At 45.0% G+C, this 20,373-nt stretch overlaps 1 protein-coding gene across 4 annotated transcripts in view; it reads left to right on the plus strand.

The window, feature by feature from the left end:
* The window catches only part of nhsl1b (NHS-like 1b), a 167,814-nt gene that overhangs the window by 60,438 nt on the left and 87,003 nt on the right, over window positions 1–20,373 (plus strand). Inside the window, exon 1 of one of the 4 annotated variants that reach the window (XM_031800332.1) lies at window positions 17,670–18,919. The exons of 2 other annotated variants lie outside the window; for them this stretch is intronic. In XM_031800332.1, the coding sequence (XP_031656192.1) occupies window positions 18,673–18,919 (247 nt within the window). In that variant the 5' untranslated portion in view covers window positions 17,670–18,672. Of the gene's footprint in view, window positions 1–17,669; window positions 18,920–20,373 lie in introns of those variants that run through there. One more of the 4 variants, XM_031800330.1, reaches the window with a different exon arrangement.

The following is a 20,373-nucleotide window of genomic DNA, read 5'->3' on the forward strand; positions in this document are numbered from 1 at the left end:
TTTGAGTTTGTGTGTGTGTGTTGTGTGTTAAGCTCCCCCTATGGTGGTTGTCAGGGGAACTGCTGATGTTGCAGGTGTAAAACACCCAAACACAGCATGGGACTCGGCTACTGTTGACTACCAATGGGAAACAAACAGGTCTTTATGTACCAAACACAGCTGAACACGGACACTTGTGCAGCAATATTTCAGCTATGTAGAGGACACTGTGATTCACCTAAATGCGTGACTCCCTGGTCCTCGGCCTGATGCTGTGGCTGATGGGCGTAACGGGGAGCTCCTACACTGACTCACCTGTCTATGAGCACACTGACCTGGGCTGGGTTCTGTGTGATTAGTACTAATGTCAACATTTTATGGATTACTGTTGAAGAGTAAAATACAAAGACCTGAGCACTGAACTGTTCCAATATGATAGGTAGGGCTGGCACAATTGACATAAAACCATGCAACCAACGGTTATGCATGGAGACTGTCATTAAAATACAATAACCGTCCTAACAGTTTTTAGAAAAAAAGACGATATGATAAATTATATAATTTTATTTTGCTGCCCTTCCTTATTGGCTCACCAATAACCAAAATGCCATGATCGTCACAGCTCTCATGTTAGGTTACCTTTGTGAAAGCAAGACACTGTTTTGATCCAAATGGATCTTGGTCAGTGGAGAATAGTGACTTTTAGTCCCATAATCCCTAATCTCTTCTGCCGGCAGGCACCCTGTTGAACAGGTAAAAGGACGAAGTTACACACTCTTAGTTATGGTAATAATGCTGTCTAGGCTAAGACTACCTGTAAGGGGTTAATGCTGTCTAGGCTAAGACTACCTGTAAGGGGTTAATGCTGTCTAGGCTAAGACTACCTGTAAGGAGTTAACGGTGTCTAGGCTAAGACTACCTGTAAGGGGTTAATGCTGTCTAGGCTAAGACTACCTGTAAGGGGTTAATGTTGTCTAGGCTAAGACTACCTGTAAGGGGTTAATGCTGTCTAGGCTAAGACTACCTGTAAGGGGTTAATGCTGTCTAGGCTAAGACTACCTGTAAGGAGTTATTGTTGTCTAGGCTAAGACTACCTGTAAGGGGTTAATGCTGTCTAGGCTAAGACTACCTGTAAGGGGTTAATGCTGTCTAGGCTAAGACTACCTGTAAGGGGTTAATGCTGTCTAGGCTAAGACTACCTGTAAGGAGTTATTGTTGTCTAGGCTAAGACTACCTGTAAGGGGTTAATGCTGTCTAGGCTAAGACTACCTGTAAGGAGTTATTGTTGTCTAGGCTAAGACTACCTGTAAGGGGTTAATGCTGTCTAGGCTAAGACTACCTGTAAGGGGTTAATGCTGTCTAGGCTAAGACTACCTGTAAGGAGTTAACGGTGTCTAGGCTAAGACTACCTGTAAGGGGTTAATGCTGTCTAGGCTAAGACTACCTGTAAGGAGTTATTGTTGTCTAGGCTAAGACTATCTGTAAGGGGTTAATGCTGTCTAGGCTAAGACTACCTGTAAGGAGTTATTGTTGTCTAGGCTAAGACTACCTGTAAGGGGTTAATGCTGTCTAGGCTAAGACTACCTGTAAGGGGTTAATGCTGTCTAGGCTAAGACTACCTATAAGGGGTTAATGCTGTCTAGGCTAAGACTACCTGTAAGGAGTTATTGTTGTCTAGGCTAAGACTACCTGTAAGGGGTTAATGCTGTCTAGGCTAAGACTACCTGTAAGGAGTTATTGTTGTCTAGGCTAAGACTACCTGTAAGGGGTTAATGCTGTCTAGGCTAAGACTACCTGTAAGGGGTTAATGCTGTCTAGGCTAAGACTACCTGTAAGGAGTTATTGTTGTCTAGGCTAAGACTACCTGTAAGGGGTTAATGCTGTCTAGGCTAAGACTACCTGTAAGGGGTTAATGCTGTCTAGGCTAAGACTACCTGTAAGGGGTTAATGCTGTCTAGGCTAAGACTACCTGTAAGGAGTTATTGTTGTCTAGGCTAAGACTACCTGTAAGGGGTTAATGCTGTCTAGGCTAAGACTACCTGTAAGGAGTTATTGTTGTCTAGGCTAAGACTACCTGTAAGGGGTTAATGCTGTCTAGGCTAAGACTACCTGTAAGGAGTTATTGTTGTCTAGGCTAAGACTACCTGTAAGGGGTTAATGCTGTCTAGGCTAAGACTACCTGTAAAGGGTTAATGCTGTCTAGGCTAAGACTACCTATAAGGGGTTAATGCTGTCTAGGCTAAGACTACCTGTAAGGAGTTATTGTTGTCTAGGCTAAGACTACCTGTAAGGGGTTAATGCTGTCTAGGCTAAGACTACCTGTAAGGAGTTATTGTTGTCTAGGCTAAGACTACCTGTAAGGGGTTAATGCTGTCTAGGCTAAGACTACCTGTAAGGGGTTAATGCTGTCTAGGCTAAGACTACCTGTAAGGGGTTAATGCTGTCTAGGCTAAGACTACCTGTAAGGGGTTAATGCTGTCTAGGCTAAGACTACCTGTAAGGGGTTAATGCTGTCTAGGCTAAGACTACCTGTAAGGGGTTAATGCTGTCTAGGCTAAGACTACCTGTAAGGGGTTAACGTTGTCTAGGCTAAGACTACCTGTAAGGGGTGCTGTCTAGGCTAAGACTACCTGTAAGGGGTTAATGCTGTCTAGGCTAAGACTACCTGTAAGGGGTTAATGCTGTCTAGGCTAAGACTACCTGTAAGGAGTTAATGCTGTCTAGGCTAAGCCTACCTGTAAGGGGTTAATGCTGTCTAGGCTAAGACTACCTGTAAGGGGTTAATGCTGTCTAGGCTAAGACTACCTGTAAGGGGTTAATGCTGTCTAGGCTAAGACTACCTGTAAGGGGTTAATGTTGTCTAGGCTAAGACTACCTGTAAGGAGTTAACGTTGTCTAGGCTAAGACTACCTGTAAGGGGTTAATGTTGTCTAGGCTAAGACTACCTGTAAGGGGTTAATGCTGTCTAGGCTAAGACTACCTGTAAGGAGTTAATGCTGTCTAGGCTAAGACTACCTGTAAGGAGTTAATGCTGTCTAGGCTAAGACTACCTGTAAGGGGTTAACGTTGTCTAGGCTAAGACTACCTGTAAGGGGTTAATGCTGTCTAGGCTAAGACTACCTGTAAGGGGTTAATGCTGTCTAGGCTAAGACTACCTGTAAGGAGTTATTGTTGTCTAGGCTAAGACTACCTGTAAGGGGTTAATGCTGTCTAGGCTAAGACTACCTGTAAGGGGTTAATGCTGTCTAGGCTAAGACTACCTGTAAGGGGTTAATGCTGTCTAGGCTAAGACTACCTGTAAAGAGTTAATGCTGTCTAGGCTAAGACTACCTGTAAGGAGTTAATGCTGTCTAGGCTAAGACTACCTGTAAGGAGTTATTGTTGTCTAGGCTAAGACTACCTGTAAGGGGTTAATGCTGTCTAGGCTAAGACTACCTGTAAGGAGTTATTGTTGTCTAGGCTAAGACTACCTGTAAGGAGTTATTGTTGTCTAGGCTAAGACTACCTGTAAGGGGTTAATGCTGTCTAGGCTAAGACTACCTGTAAGGGGTTAATGCTGTCTAGGCTAAGACTACCTGTAAGGAGTTAATGCTGTCTAGGCTAAGACTACCTGTAAGGGGTTAATGCTGTCTAGGCTAAGACTACCTGTAAGGGGTTAATGCTGTCTAGGCTAAGACTACCTGTAAGGGGTTAATGCTGTCTAGGCTAAGACTACCTGTAAGGGGTTAACGTTGTCTAGGCTAAGACTACCTGTAAGGGGTGCTGTCTAGGCTAAGACTACCTGTAAGGGGTTAATGCTGTCTAGGCTAAGACTACCTGTAAGGGGTTAATGCTGTCTAGGCTAAGACTACCTGTAAGGAGTTAATGCTGTCTAGGCTAAGCCTACCTGTAAGGGGTTAATGCTGTCTAGGCTAAGACTACCTGTAAGGGGTTAATGCTGTCTAGGCTAAGACTACCTGTAAGGGGTTAATGCTGTCTAGGCTAAGACTACCTGTAAAGAGTTAATGCTGTCTAGGCTAAGACTACCTGTAAGGAGTTAATGCTGTCTAGGCTAAGACTACCTGTAAGGAGTTATTGTTGTCTAGGCTAAGACTACCTGTAAGGGGTTAATGCTGTCTAGGCTAAGACTACCTGTAAGGAGTTAATGCTGTCTAGGCTAAGACTACCTGTAAGGGGTTAATGCTGTCTAGGCTAAGACTACCTGTAAGGAGTTAATGCTGTCTAGGCTAAGACTACCTGTAAGGAGTTAATGCTGTCTAGGCTAAGACTACCTGTAAGGGGTTAATGCTGTCGAGGCTAAGACTACCTGTAAGGAGTTAATGCTGGTGTGATCCTACAGGCTTCAGGGTCAGTCCAGTGTAAAGCATTGTGGAGCTGAAAGTCTGCAACCTGACTCTTTTCAGCCACCCCAAGTCTTTTTTGACTGGTTCCTCTCGAGCGTGACTGATCAGGAATTTACTGAGGGGACCACACCCTCTCCCCCTGGGCCCCAGCCTCCAGTGCGCGTGTGTTCATGTGTGTTCGTGTGTGTTCATGTGTGTGTGTGTTCATGTGTGTGTGTGTGTTCATGTGTGTGTGTGTTCATGTGTGTGTGTGTTCATGTGTGTGTGCGTGCAACTGTGCACGTATGCATATTGTTTCAAAGCCCTCCTCTGATTACTGCTGCTCATTTGTCTTGCACGGTTTCTCCTCCTTTCCCTCTCCTCCCCCTGTAGTATCAATCTGTTCTTTCTTTCTCTTTCACACCACTGTACAATATCTCGATCTATCCGTTCTCCTCCCCCTGTTTGTCCACATTCAGACGGACAAACTCCTCACCGTCTACAGCAAAGCGAGGGAGGAGTTCTCCATGTGACTGCACTCAGATGCTACACACACTCAGTCATACGTTCGTATGCACAGGTACCCACACAAATACTTATACACACACACACACACACACACACACACATCCGGGCATGCATACATACAGATGTTCTGCAGGCCTAGTCCCTATTTATTGAAGTTGGTGGTTGGTAAATTGGTGAGTATTAAAGTCTGTGTGTTTGTGCTAGAAAGGCTGTCTGGTTGTTTTTTAAATGTGTTTTCTCTGCTGTCACTAATGACAACATCCTCTGGAATCACACACACACACACACTGATAAAGCCTAACTTGCGGTTTGGGATTAGGAAGCACTGCTGCCTGGGGTCAGGAGAGAAAGGTCAGGGGTCAACACCTGCTTCACCTTTCCTTTGTCTCTTTAGTTAAGCTGCTTCCCAGAAGAGGCGCCATCTGAGACTCCACACACACATACACACATACACACACATACACAGAAGAGGCGCCGTCTGTGACTCCACTGAAAGGCTCTCTTAGCTAAGCTCCCAGCTTTTGTATGGAATAACGGTATTAAGACACACACACACACACACACACACACACAGCTTTACTATGCAATAACAGACTTGAAGCACGTGGACAGAGGAATCGAGGGGATTGGAGCGTTAACTTTCATGAATCCTCAAGTTGACAGCATTTTCTTTTTTACTGAGGCTCAGCTCTAACAACCCCTCTGGCTGTACAGTCAGCCAGCTATGGTAGGGTTCCACAGTCACTGCCTATCTAATTAGATCGATTTTAATCTGATTTAGCCGTTTATTTCTAAACCAGTCTGTGTGGCCTGTTTGTACAGCGGCCTGGTAAATGAATGGTTTTGTTTATTGACTGTAGTGTGATAGCAGGGAGACACACAGCCTTCTTTCCGGCCCATTTCAACATGTGGTAATGACCCAGAGTTATCAGAGACAACCTGCTGAACAGACAAGAAGAGGCTCTCATTGGCTGTTATATGCCGCCCCCCTGTGGTACATAAGATCCATTACAGTTTCGCTGTGAGTCAATTAGGCTTTGTTTATGGAGATTTGGGGGAGGTTGTTCCCCACATAGCTGTGCTTTTCTTGTTTTCTTGTGGGTTGTGGGGCCTGTTCAAGATCTTTATAGTTGAGATTTTTATTATCTGATAGGTTTTGTAGTTTGTGACTGAATGGATTGTTTTATGTATGTATTAATGTCTCTCCTAGTAACTGGCCCAGAATTTTAAACATTTATTGCAGAGAGCAGTAGAGCATTCAGGCCTACACAGCTGGAGACCCCAGAGGATCCAAGAGCCACTACCACAGTGACTCTCTTCCCCTCCACCAGAGGGCTGTTGCTGGGCTACATCATCCTGCTTGGCCCTGTTCTGCCCTGCTCTCTGGAGGTCTGGGGTTGCTAGGCATCCCTTCTAATAAATGGAGATCCGGAGATGACCTGTTAATTATTTGTTATCCAATTGACCCTTTTTCTCATGCTCTGTTTGTCTGCTCTCTTCCCTCTCTCCCTCCTTAAGAAGGTGTCCATTTTTGACTTACCCGTACAGTACAGCATCTTTACTGTGCATCTGTCTGTCTGTGCAGTGTCCACTCTCACACCACGTTAGTAAATGGTCTGGTAAACATTGCTACACCTTTCAAACTCACCCAACCCCCAACATCTCACGGTTGGTGGCAGTTTGAGTGCATCAATGTGTCCAGATTAGGTCCCTTTATGGTTTGTGGGGACCTCTGGGACCCTATGGGGACGGCTAATTTACTGAGTGGCTCCTCTGCCCCCAACCTGTCAATCACCTGTCTGTCATGTCCACCCCCATAGCCCCCTGGGTAATGCTGTCAGCATGGATGGCACATTGCAGCGCCGCAAAGCCACATGGGAGTCCGCTGAAGTGACGACCCCCACACATATGTGCACACAGACACGTACACACACTGGTGACCGTCTGACCCCAGCTGTCACATTTCTGTCACCTGGAAGGACGATCTGTCTTGTGAATTACATTAACCTTTGTTCACTTAGCAAACAGAACGACTTCTAGGCCAATGTGAAATGATCTACATTCTTTCAGTGGATACAATGCTAAAATGGGGGGGGGGGTAAAACATATTTTGCTCTCTCCATGTTTTGTTGTTTGCTGTTTTAGCTGGAGTAATACTTGTTAACATTGAACAGTGCTACAGTGAGAGGAATCAGAATCTGTGAATCTTAATTCATCTTTAACGGAACACTTAAATTACCTCGGGTCCCACCTTTATAATGAGATGGGGGTTTTACCTCGGCTCCCACCTTTATAATGAGATGGGGTTTTTACCTCGGCTCCCACCTTTATAATGAGATGTGATTTTACCTCTGCTCCTACCTTTATAATGAGATGTGGTTTCACCTCGGCTCCCACCTTTATAATGAGATGGGGTTTTACCTCGGCTCCCACTTTTATAATGAGATGGGGGTTTTACCTCGGCTCCCACCTTTATAATGAGATGGGGTTTTACCTCGGCTCCCACCTTTATAATGAGATGTGATTTTACCTCGGCTCCCACCTTTATAATGAGATGGGGGTTTTACCTCGGCTCCCACCTTTATAATGAGATGGGGTTTTTACCTCGGCTCCCACCTTTATAATGAGATGTGATTTTACCTCGGCTCCCACCTTTATAATGAGATGTGATTTTACCTCGGCTCCCACCTTTATAATGAGATGTGATTTTACCTCTGCTCCCACCTTTATAATGAGATGTGATTTTACCTCGGCTCCCACCTTTATAATGAGATGTGGTTTCACCTCGGCTCCCACCTTTATAATGAGATGGGGGTTTTACCTCGGCTCCCACCTTTATAATGAGATGGGGGTTTTACCTCGGCTCCCACCTTTATAATGAGATGGGGGTTTTACCTCGGCTCCCACCTTTATAATGAGATGGGGGTTTTACCTCGGCTCCCACCTTTATAATGAGATGGGGTTTTACCTCGGCTCCCACCTTTATAATGAGATGGGGGTTTTACCTCGGCTCCCACCTTTATAATGAGATGGGGGTTTTACCTCGGCTCCCACCTTTATAATGAGATGTGATTTTACCTCGGCTCCCACCTTTATAATGAGATGGGGTTTTACCTCGGCTCCCACCTTTATAATGAGATGGGGTTTAAAAGCATAGTCGAGGGCTGGAAGTAGGGAGGGAGAGCGGGAGGAGTCTGAGAGGTGTTTAGTATCATGTCCAGTATTCTACCTCTCCCAGGCTGTTAAAAACATGTGATCCATAAAGGTTTTCTTGGGTGCGTGAGATTAAGTTTAAAAAAAAAACATTACACTACTGTATAACCAACCAACCTGGCTTTTATATAGAACTGGTTTTACTGGGTGTGTCCACATGCCAATCTGGGTTTTATACAGGCATATACAGTGCCTTGCGAAAGTATTCGGCCCCCTTGAACTTTGCGACCTTTTGCCACATTTCAGGCTTCAAACATAAAGATATAAAACTGTATTTTTTTGTGAAGAATCAACAACAAGTGGGACACAATCATGAAGTGGAACGACATTTATTGGATATTTCAAACTTTTTTAACAAATCAAAAACTGAAAAATTGGGCGTGCAAAATTATTCAGCCCCTTTACTTTCAGTGCAGCAAACTCTCTCCAGAAGTTCAGTGAGGATCTCTGAATGATCCAATGTTGACCTAAATGACTAATGATGATAAATACAATCCACCTGTGTGTAATCAAGTCTCCGCATAAATGCACCTGCACTGTGATAGTCTCAGAGGTCCGTTAAAAGCGCAGAGAGCATCATGAAGAACAAGGAACACACCAGGCAGGTCCGAGATACTGTTGTGAAGAAGTTTAAAGCCGGATTTGGATACAAAAAGATTTCCCAAGCTTTAAACATCCCAAAGAGCACTGTGCAAGCGATAATATTGAAATGGAAGGAGTATCAGACCACTGCAAATCTACCAAGACCTGGCCGTCCCTCTAAACTTTCAGCTCATACAAGGAGAAGACTGATCAGAGATGCAGCCAAGAGGCCCATGATCACTCTGGATGAACTGCAGAGATCTACAGCTGAGGTGGGAGACTCTGTCCATAGGACAACAATCAGTCGTATATTGCACAAATCTGGCCTTTATGGAAGAGTGGCAAGAAAGCCATTTCTTAAAGATATCCATAAAAAGTGTTGTTTAAAGTTTGCCACAAGCCACCTGGGAGACACACCAAACATGTGGAAGAAGGTGCTCTGGTCAGATGAAACCAAAATCGAACTTTTTGGCAACAATGCAAAACGTTATGTTTGGCGTAAAAGCAACACAGCTCATCACCCTGAACACACCATCCCCACTGTCAAACATGGTGGTGGCAGCATCATGGTTTGGGCCTGCTTTTCTTCAGCAGGGACAGGGAAGATGGTTCAAATTGATGGGAAGATGGATGGAGCCAAATACAGGACCATTCTGGAAGAAAACCTGAGGGAGTCTGCAAAAGACCTGAGACTAGGACGGAGATTTGTCTTCCAACAAGACAATGATCCAAAACATAAAGCAAAATCTACAATGGAATGGTTCAAAAATAAACATATCCAGGTGTTAGAATGGCCAAGTCAAAGTCCAGACCTGAATCCAATCGAGAATCTGTGGAAAGAACTGAAAACTGCTGTTCACAAATGCTCTCCATCCAACCTCACTGAGCGTGAGCTGTTTTGCAAGGAGGAATGGGAAAAAATGTCAGTCTCTCGATGTGCAAAACTGATAGAGACATACCCCAAGCGACTTACAGCTGTAATCGCAGCAAAAGGTGGCGCTACAAAGTATTAACTTAAGGGGGCTGAATAATTTTGCACGCCCAATTTTTAAGTTTTTGATTTGTTAAAAAAGTTTGAAATATCCAATAAATGTTGTTCCACTTCATGATTGTGTCCCACTTGTTGTTGATTCTTCACAAAAAAATACAGTTTTATATCTTTGTTTGAAGCCTGAAATGTGGCAAAAGGTCGCGAAGTTCAAGGGGGCCGAATACTTTCGCAAAGCACTGTGTATGTATATATATATATATATATCTCAACAAAAAAGAAACGTCCTCTCACTGTCAACTACATTTATTTTCAGCAAACTTAACATGTAAGTATTTGTATGAACATAACAAGATTCAACAACTGCGACATAAACTGAACACGTTCCACAGGCGTGACTAACACAACTGGAATAATGTGTCCCTTAACAAAGGGGGGTTCAAAATCAAAAGTAACAGTCAGTATCTGGTGTGGCCACCAGCTGCATTAAGTACTGCAGTGCATCTCCTCATGGACTGCACCAGTTCCCGGACCTTTCTGGGGGGAATGGCCCTAGCCCTCACCCCCCGATCCAACAGGTCCCAGACGTGCTCATTGGGATTGAGATCCGGGCTCTTCGCTGGCCATGACAGAACACTGACATTCCTGTCTTGCAGGAAGTCATGCACAGAACGAGCAGTATGGCTGGTGGCATTGTCATGCTGGAGGGTCATGTCAGGATGACCCTGCAGGAAGGGTACCACATGAGGGAGGAGGATGTCTTCCCTGTAAAGCACAGCATTGAGATTGCCTGCAATGACAACAAGCTCAGTCCGATGATGCTGTGACACACGGCACCAGACCATGACGGACCCTCCACCACCAAATCAATCCCGCTCCAGAGTACAAGCCTTGGTGTAACGCTCATTCCTTCGACGATAAACGTGAATCCGACCATCGCCCCTGGTGAGACAAAACCGTGACTCGTCAGTGAAGAGCACTTTTTGCCAGTCCTGTCTGGTCCAGCGACGGTGGGTTTGTGCCCATAGGCGATGTTGTTGCCGGTGATGTCTGGTGAGGACCTGCCTTACAACAGGCCTACAGTCCAGCCTCAAGCCCTCAGTCCAGCCTCTGCGAGGACGATCAGCTGTCCGCCCTGTCTCCCTGTAGCGCTGTCTTAGGCGTCTCACAGTACGGACATTGCAATTCATTGCCTTGGCCACATCTGCAGACCTCATGCGTCCTTGCAGCATGCCTAAGGCACGTTCACGCAGATGAGCAGGGACCCTGGGCATCTTTCTTTTGGTGTTTTTCAGAGTTTATATATAATGACTTGCATTCCAGATAACTAGATGATAGACCTAGAGGGTTATGAGCCTTGTTCAGTTGAGACGTGGCAGAGCTGTCAGAGCTGATCCAGGATCTGTAAATGGACGCGTGTGGAGTAGTGACACATTTGACACAGCAAAGGATGAATACGAGGATAGATGTGACTCTCTCTGTCTCTCTTCACCATGTGTATAGCTCTACTCCTGTCCCCTGTAATACAACATGCTGACCTCACTGCATTCTACAGGAACCTGCTTTGGCTTACACCTCCTCTCCAAGGGCAAGGAGTGGGGGATAGATATGTTGAGAAATGAAGGGAAGGAGAAAGGTGGAAGGAGAGATGGGGGGGTGGCAGATGAAGGGGAGGGGGGAGCCTCCATATTAGGCAGCATGCCTGTGGTGAAAGTTAAGGTTAGTACTTGTGTTCAGAAGGAAGGTCAGAGGTCATGGTGGTCAGTCTGTTAGGCTGCTGTTGAAGATGGTATTGTCATGCCTGTCCAGGAAAGATGAGAGGATTTTCCATCCATCTCTCTTGAGTTCCTCCTCTTCCTCCAATACCGCTGTCTCATTTCCTTTTAAGGCCTACCCATTCTCCAGTCTATACTGCCTACTATTTTCCATGACACTCTGATTTTCTCCTGTTAACCTCTCTATTGTACGTGGAACGGTAGCGTCCCATCTGGCCAACATCCAGTGAAATTGCAGAGCGCGAACTTCAAACTACAGAATTGTAAATATTAAAAATTCCTGAAAATATACATGCAATATGTCAAATTAAAGCTTGACTTCTTGTTAATCCAGCCATGGTGTCAGATTTCAAAAAGGCTTTACCGTCGAAAGCAAACCATATGATTATCTGAGGACAGCACCCCATCAAACAAACACAGACAATCATATTTCATTCCGCCAGGCGCGACACAAAACTCAGAAATAACGATATAATTCATGCCTTACCTTTGAAGAGCTTCTTCTGTTGGCACTCCAATATGTCCCATAAACATCACAAATTGTCCTTTTGTTCGATTAATTCCGTCGTTATATCTCCAAAATGTCCATTTATTTGCCGCGTTTGATCCAGAAAAACACTGGTTCCAACTTGCACAACATGACTACAAAATATCTAATAAGTTACCTGTAATCTTTGTCCAAACATTTCAAACAACTTTCCTAATACAACTTTAGGTATTTTTTTAACGTAAATAATCGATAAATTCAATTATATGCATATCCTAGCTTCTAGGCCTGAGTAGCAGGCAGTTTACTATGGGCACCTCAATCATCCAAACTTCTGAATACTGCCCCCTACCCCAAAGAAGTTAAAGCTGTTTTGTCCTTGTTGTGTTTTAAAGAGCTGGACACTTTTCTGTTTTATAGAAATGTGACAGTCTTGATTACACAGGTTCTGGCCAAATCTGGATTGGGTCAGGGTTGGATGGATGGAGAGAGAGGGGTGGGCAGGGATGGAGGGAGAGAAATTACAGAAGAGAAAAATGTGTTCATTAAAGTTGTTAATGTTGCCCTCATGTCACAGATGCTCCCCTCCCTTCATCATTCCATACAAACAGATAACTAAACCCAATACAAACTGTGAGATAGAGTGAGTAGTACCCTGGTCCCCGGCCTCCACCCTTTTTATCAAAATATCACCAAAATACCAACACCTCCTCCTAGACCATTAAGAGTGCTCCGTGTGGCCTCCAAGCCACCACCCAATTTAGATAGCACACACACACACTTATAAACACCTTGGGATGGAGACCAATAAAACTCTTCCTTTATGGCGTCTCCTAACCCCCTGTATTTAGAGCATTCATTAAAATGTTATTTCTGTGGCCAGCACAGTGTGCAGCTCCACTTACTGTGGAATGGAGGTTGGCACTAGGGCTGTTACGGTGACCGTATTACCGCCACACCGGCGGTCACAATTCATGATGGCAATCAAATTCCTGGTGACAGTTTAGTCACTTTAAATAGGCTTCTCTAACCTTTATGCTGCTGATGGTCATTAGTAGCCTACCAAACTTGCTAAGTGCCTGGTACTTAGCACTCTATTGTCCCTCTAATCACTCTGACGTCAATGCAAATGTAATCAAAAATCTAATCAAACACTTCATGAGAGCCCATGAGCTCATGTTGCACAACATTTCTGTAGGCTATGCAATTGCGTGATAAAACACCAGTGATGGCCTCTATTAAAAAGAGGATCCCATCAGCTTTCTATAGGCTAGGCCTACTATATTTATTTCTAAACTTTCCTAATATTAAGTACATTGCTTCTCTTTTAAAACAGGAGTACAGCCTACCTTACTGGCTTGAAAATGAACCACAGGAAAAGCATCTTCCATTTGCTCTTTAAGTGCATAGATTACATGTATTTTTCCCAGCTGCCCCTGCTGTTCCGAGACAGGTGCATAATAATGATCCATTCTATATCCTAACTTATGTCATATATAATGTAGTATATGTGAAGACAACATTAAATTGGGAACAGTCTGATGGGTGACATTATTAGCCTATCACTTGTGAATGATGCCCAGCTTATGCAGCAAGAAACAGTGCATGCTGGTTGTTTGCGATCTTTTTCAAATCGTAGTCGCACACCTTATGTGGCCTAGCCCATAGGCCTATATTTTTTTATTAGGTTTGTATCAGAATTAAAGTGGCCAAATAACTTCTTAAAATTAAGCACATTAATCCACTTTACAACAAGTGAAGAGTCTATCTGGCATCCATATGCAGTGTGTGAGTTTCAAGTTTGGAGAAGATCATTTTCACCATAAAAATGTACCTTCATAATAAAAGCATTACATGCATAATCACATTTGCAGTCACTTTTGAGAATGGTGTTTTCCCGCTAATTGATTGCATTTTGGAACATTCAGGCTTATAGCCTACTGCTGTGTGCATTTCTGCACTTATAATGTGAATAGCCTAATAGTTTATCAAAATGTTAAGCTAAACGTTCTGATCTGTTGCGTCAGACACATTGCTTTTAAACTTTTTTTTAATGCTAGTGGTTATATTAATTTGGGATCTATCGCATTTCACAATTGTCCCAGAGTATGCTTGAATATTTATTTCTCTCACGGAATAGAATAGGTCAACATTTGTACTATGAGGGATAGTATATTGACATAGGCTAGTGCTTTTGATTTTCATTTGGCCTAAATCTTGTCTGCTAAATGAACTAGTGTCACCCACAGCCATATGGCATAGCCAGATCAGGACCTAACATAACGACAACTCAGAGTACGCTATTCTTTTCTTCTGAAATAGACTACAGTTTCTTTATATCATGTTTGTTTAGACCTGTCTAAAATAAATGATGAATTTATTGTGATAGTGTAGGCTATATTACATGGATTTATTGGACTTTTTAAAATGTAGATGTTCCAAAGGTCTGCATCAGTGGCTTGTAGGCTAACGCTTGGACGCCAGGGGATGCTAAATGTGTTTGTTAATTAACAGTCAATTACCGTGAGACCGGCAGTCTCATAGTATATTTTGCTTGACAAAATGTCATGACCGCCACAGTCCTCGTTGGCACTACCTGATTTTTAAATTCCTGAATAAGAAGTTAGTCACTTTCGAAAATGGAATTGACTCCAACACTGTGTAATGCACAGCCATGGTCATTTCACTGCAGGCGAAGGCTATTTGGTGACTTTCTGAAGATTTACACATGTACTGTATGTTGTGTAATGGTCGCATATATTAATGGCATGCGCTCTCCACTGATGTCTGGTTACCAGGCAACCAGACCCTGGTGCTCTCATAACCAAGACACCTACCCAGAGTCATGCCAATGGTTTCTCACTGCCACAGGGTGGGTGTGTGTGGTTTAAGAGAAGTATGTTTCTGTACTTATACCAGCCAACGTTCCAGTCCTTTCCCTCCGTTTCTCTCCTCTTCCCTCCATCTCTCAGCTGTCCCTGTGGTGTGTATGTGTGGAATGTTCCGACCGGGCCAGAGAGGGAGTAGGGCTTCACAACAACATGTTGGGGGTCACCAGCTAGCATTCCTCTAAGCATCATTACACCCCCTGATGGTGCATGTGTTTGCATGCAGGACCCACCAACATGATACTACCCTATAACGTAGCTACTAGCATCTGGAAGCTGACCCACTGACTGAGACGGTAACGTAGCTGCTAGCGTCTGAAACCTGACCCACTGACTGAGACGGTAACGTAGCTGCTAGCGTCTGGAAGCTGACCCACTGACTGAGACGGTAACGTAGCTGCTAGCGTCTGGAAGCTGACCCACTGACAGACTGTAATGTAGCTGCTAGCGTCTGGAAGCTGACCCACTGACTGAGACGGTAATGTAGCTGCTAGCGTCTGGAAGCTGACCCACTGACTGAGACGGTAACGTAGCTGCTAGCGTCTGGAAGCTGACCCACTGACTGAGACGGTAACGTAGCTGCTAGCGTCTGGAAGCTGACCCACTGACTGAGACGGTAATGTAGCTGCTAGCGTCTGGAAGCTGACCCACTGACTGAGACTGTAACGTAGCTGCTAGCGTCTGGAAGCTGACCCACTGACTGAGACGGTAACGTAGCTGCTAGCGTCTGGAAGCTGACCCACTGACTGAGACGGTAATGTAGCTGATAGCGTCTGGAAGCTGACCCACTGACTGAGACGGATATTCAATATTTTTTGTGCTAATGTATTTCCTCCACTCTCCTGGTTCAAAATTTGTTTTGTTCAGTAACTGTTCAGTGGTTTTTAAAATTCTATATGGGTGGGGGGGGTTTCAGTTCAGATTTTGGGGAATGTCTGTTTGGGGGAGGGGGTCAGGGGTTGAAGCAGGAATAAAGTTGACCTTTATACACCAACCTTTCACCTCCCTTGGGGTCAAACAGCACTTTGCTTAAAACAGCTCTCTGTGTTTTAGAGGTGAAATCAATACTCTCCTCAATGATCTCTCAGCCTATAAACAAACACTTCAGTCAGCATCACTTAACCTATAGGACACCTAGGCTGAACACTGCTATCCCAGAGCTCATTTGAGCCCATTGAATCTCCTTTTCACAGTGCTCTGCTCAGCTGCTCTGGACTAGTGGACACTAAAAAAGTGTTTGTAGTTCACTCCCATTCAGAAATAGAGGCTAGGTAGAGTAGAATAGGTTTGTATCTGAACTTCCACAGGCCTGTGTATTTCTTTAGTATGCATCGGTACACTTTCAAGACATCCATCTTTTATCCTTCCATCCCTTCATCCCAGCGCTGTGGGAGAGCAGGGCTGGTTAATTATTAAAGGAGTGTGACTGGCCTTTGGTTTCACCGACAGGGACAAAGGTTCACACCCATCAGCGAGCAATGTGTGTGATGGTGTGTGTGTGTGTGTTATAACACCAGCTTTTGTGTGTGTGAGTGTGTGGGCCAGAGAGAAAGGAGGTGGTGTTATTGCCAGTGTTTTATCAGGTAAACCAGGACCCAGTCGTGTAGCACGCAGCAAACTGCCAGGGATTAGTTGTCCCAGGTCAGTCAATATGTGCACATCAGAAGTGCCGGCACCATAGATTTTTGTCACTGTGGGAAAATGAAAAGGGAAGCAAGGACAGAGGGGAGGAGGGGTAACATTTACGTGGTGTTATCTATCTCTCTGAGAGTTAGTACAGGGTAGGCTGGGACAACCCGACAATGGAGTTGCATGGAGAAGACACCCCACGAGGGTTGGCAAAGGTTTGTGTGTCCTAGGAGGGCGGTACCGCAGTGAAGGCTGTGACTGGGGGATTCAGTTACTCCATGGAGAGAAGAACAACCCTTCTCCTGGGAGCCCATTGTGGTGTTGGAGGAACAGTGTGGGTACCTTGGAGAGAGAAGAAGGGCCCTTGAACCGCCTCATACACACCCCGGCTCAGTGGTTTGTTTGTGGTCCCTCCTTGGTAGTCACACAACAAAAACTACTGGGAGGTGTGGCTTTCCCACCCATGTGTGACCACAAACAACCCTCCATGATGCCTCTCTTACTTGTCAGCTTACACTAATATCCTGTAAAGACAGGCCACTGTGGACAGGGTTGATAAATGATGCTTTGTCAGCCAGGCTGTCAAGCTCCAAAATGCACCTGTTGTTATTCTGTACCTTCTCTGCTTCTGTTTGTGTCTTTAGGGCACTGTGCACACTGTCTGTTCAACCTGTTTGTGTCTTTAGGGCACTGTGCACACTGTCTGTTCAACCTGTTTGTGTCTTTAGGGCACTGTGCACACTGTCTGTTCAACCTGTTTGTGTCTTTAGGGCACTGTGCACACTGTCTGTTCAACCTGTTTGTGTCTTTAGGGCACTGTGCACACTGTCTGTTCAACCTGTTTGTGTCTTTAGGGCACTGTGCACACTGTCTGTTCAACCTGTTTGTGTCTTTAGGGCACTGTGCACACTGTCTGTTCAACCTGTTTGTGTCTTTAGGGCACTGTGCACACTGTCTGTTCAACCTGTTTGGTTGATGGTAAGACTGTGTTTCTGTGAGCTACATGCCCTAGACTCTAGACCTCAGGGGACAACACTGACAGAGAGGGAGGAAGAGAACTGGAAAGAGGAGAGCGATGGATGAAAGGAGTGGAGAGGTGGAGAGCCCTCCCTCCAGCCCCTGTGGTTGCCATGCCGGCGAGCGAGGGCAGGGCCACAGATCAGAGATCAAAGTGGAGTGAGGGAGGGAAAGAAGGAGAGAGGGATGGGCCTTCTCGTGTTTCAGCCGAGTGGCTGGGGTTGGGTGTAATTCTAACCCCACAAACACACAGTGTACCAGCCCTTCAGAACACACATGGTACATACACAGAAGGACTACCAGTGGAGCAGAACGTCTGGATGACCCTTGCCGTCTCACACAGTAACTCCAGACAGTTCGCCTAGCTAGGCTTTGTCCACCCTTTCCCCCTCTCTCTCTGTCTGTGTGGGCAGCAGGTGAGTGAATCCCTCGGTCTGTTTCGCTCCCTCCTTTCCCTCTCTCTCTGTTTGTGTGGGCAGCAGGTGAGTGAATCCCTCGGTCTGTCTCGTTCCCTCCTTTCTCTCGCTCTCAATCTGGCCATGTGGGAGTAGAACAGATAAGAGGTCTCAACTGGTTGCAACTGTTCGTGCGGAGTGGCGTGAGTCAGCGTATGACGTACGACAGAAGGTCTCTGTGAGTGTGTGTGTTTTAAGCAAATCAGCCTGGGACCTGGGAATGGATTGGAGGATGCTGAAACGGCATAACCCTTCGTCTGCTGGCTGTCGGCCTGAGTGTCAGCTGGTATAAACAGATCAACTGAAACACTGATAAACCGCTGGAGGACCGTTGGCTTGTTGTGATTTAAACCCAAACGTGACCAGGAAGTGTCGCCCTGCCCTGTTACACCCCAGAGGAATACCTCCGTCTTTCCCGGTGTGTGTGTGTGTGTTGGAGAGCAGGAGCGGTGATTTTCCAGATCGCTGGATTGCCTAATTGTCACTTTGGATTTGGGAAGCGCACCCTGGATTTTGAAACACAAAGGACGAGAGTAAGGGAGGAGTTTATCTTGTTTGGCTCAATGATAGAAGAATGAAATGGAGCAAATTTGTTGAGATATGATTGGGAAGTGGGACTGTGGAACTACTGGAGAAGAAGACAGCAGGACTAAACTGTCATGTGAAATGACATTTTACTGTCACATATAGGGAAATTGACTTTGAATTGGATTGTTCCTTCTACAGCTCCACTTTGGATGTGGGACTTTTGATTCAGTCTATATTTTTGGTTCTTTTCAAAGTATTTTTTTTTGTCTCCCAGAGTGAGGATGAGGAGGGACAAGAGTTCTGGGTCTTTCCGTAAGGATCGGAAGGAGAAGCCCGGGGGTCTCTCCAGAGCTCTTAGCTGGCTGAGTGTATCCTCTCTATCTAGACAGACCCGACGCATCTTCCGCAGCCAGTCAGAGCTGCACACACACTTCCACACACATTCCCGCTCACACACACACCTGCACCCAGGGGAGGCAGAAGATGAAGAAGACTGGGTGTATGAGCCGCAGCATCACACAAGAACAGGTGAGACCTGAAGGGTGGCAAACCATCCGCCACGTTGGCACCAATATCTGGACATGACAAGTCTTAAATGACATGGTGGAAACCTGTCCAGTCCTTTCACATATCAGTGGCCACTAGCCAACATCCCCAGTCCGTGTGTATGTAGTCTGCATCGCTCTACTTTGACTCTACCTCATTTGAATAGATTTCCATTATCTCCCTCTGTCTTCCTCTGTACTAGCATCAGGAAGTGAAGGAGAGAGTTGTTTACAAGTGGAGACAGAGAAGTGGGCCACTGTCTTCTTACGGCCGATTATTGCCTGCCTCTTTGCCACAGGTGGTCAAAGTGCAGTGCGTGTGCATGCGGGTTGGTTCTTCTATCCCTGTATAGTCCCCACAAGGATAGTAAAACAAGGGAGAAAAAAGGCTATTTTAAGCTAGAGGTTAGGGTTACAATTTAAGTTTAGGGCTAGAATTAGGGTAAAGGTTTAGGGTTACGGGTAGGTTTATGGTTAGGAAAAAAAGTCATTTTTAATGGAAATACATTTAAGGTCCCCACAAGGATAGAATATCTAAACATGTGCGATAGTATTGTGACTTTCCGGAAGTGGGTGATGTCATGGGCTGGTGATGTCATAGGCTGGTGGTGATCTGAGCGCGTGGTTCTGTGCCAGGGAGGGAGAGAGAGAGACTTTGTGAGAGTGTAACATAGTGTTTTCCACATTATTGAGTAGAGAGACAAAGAGCACAGGCTAGTTCTACATTGTAGAATATTGATATTATTGTCTCATCCATATTTGTCAATATGTTATTGATTTGTTATGTCAGAGAATAGGTTTTCTGGGGTGAGGTAAGCATGACATCTATTTATAGTTCTACCAGTGTAGTTTATCCTGATTGACGATATTATCAGTTCATTAGCTTCTTGCATGTCGCACGTACTGTTACACTGCGTCCGTGAATGTGTATTTGCGCGTTTGAGGTCAATGCTGTCAGTGAGCCATTGGGTACATTGGTTGTAACTCAACCCTTGCCATCACCTGCTGATGGAAAAACACCAGCACTGCACTATTGTGTTAATGTGCATCAGCCACCATTAACACTGACCTGGTCAGGGCATCCCAAAATACTGGCATGGCCTTCAGTCAACTCTTCAACCAGACAGACCGGTAGAGGAATAGCAGTTAATCTATGTGTGTTTGTGCACGCGTGTAGATACCTGCAGCGATCTTGTCATCTTCAGATCTGTGTCTGTATACATATTGTTCCTCTGGTTTGATTTCTTACGTAAGGTTATCCAACTTTTGGTGTTCACTTTGATCCTGCTCCCTTTTCCATATTCTGTCTGTGATTTTTTTTTTTTGTGTATTTTCTCATCGCTATTCTCAGAAAAGCTTTGCCAAGCTAGTGGTCATAGTTTTGCATTTTCATAATCTAGAGAGTATTGATTATTAGCGATTTAGATATATAGTCTG

The sequence above is a fragment of the Oncorhynchus kisutch genome, linkage group LG21 (genome assembly GCF_002021735.2).
Source record: "Oncorhynchus kisutch isolate 150728-3 linkage group LG21, Okis_V2, whole genome shotgun sequence".
Lineage (NCBI taxonomy): Eukaryota > Metazoa > Chordata > Actinopteri > Salmoniformes > Salmonidae > Oncorhynchus > Oncorhynchus kisutch.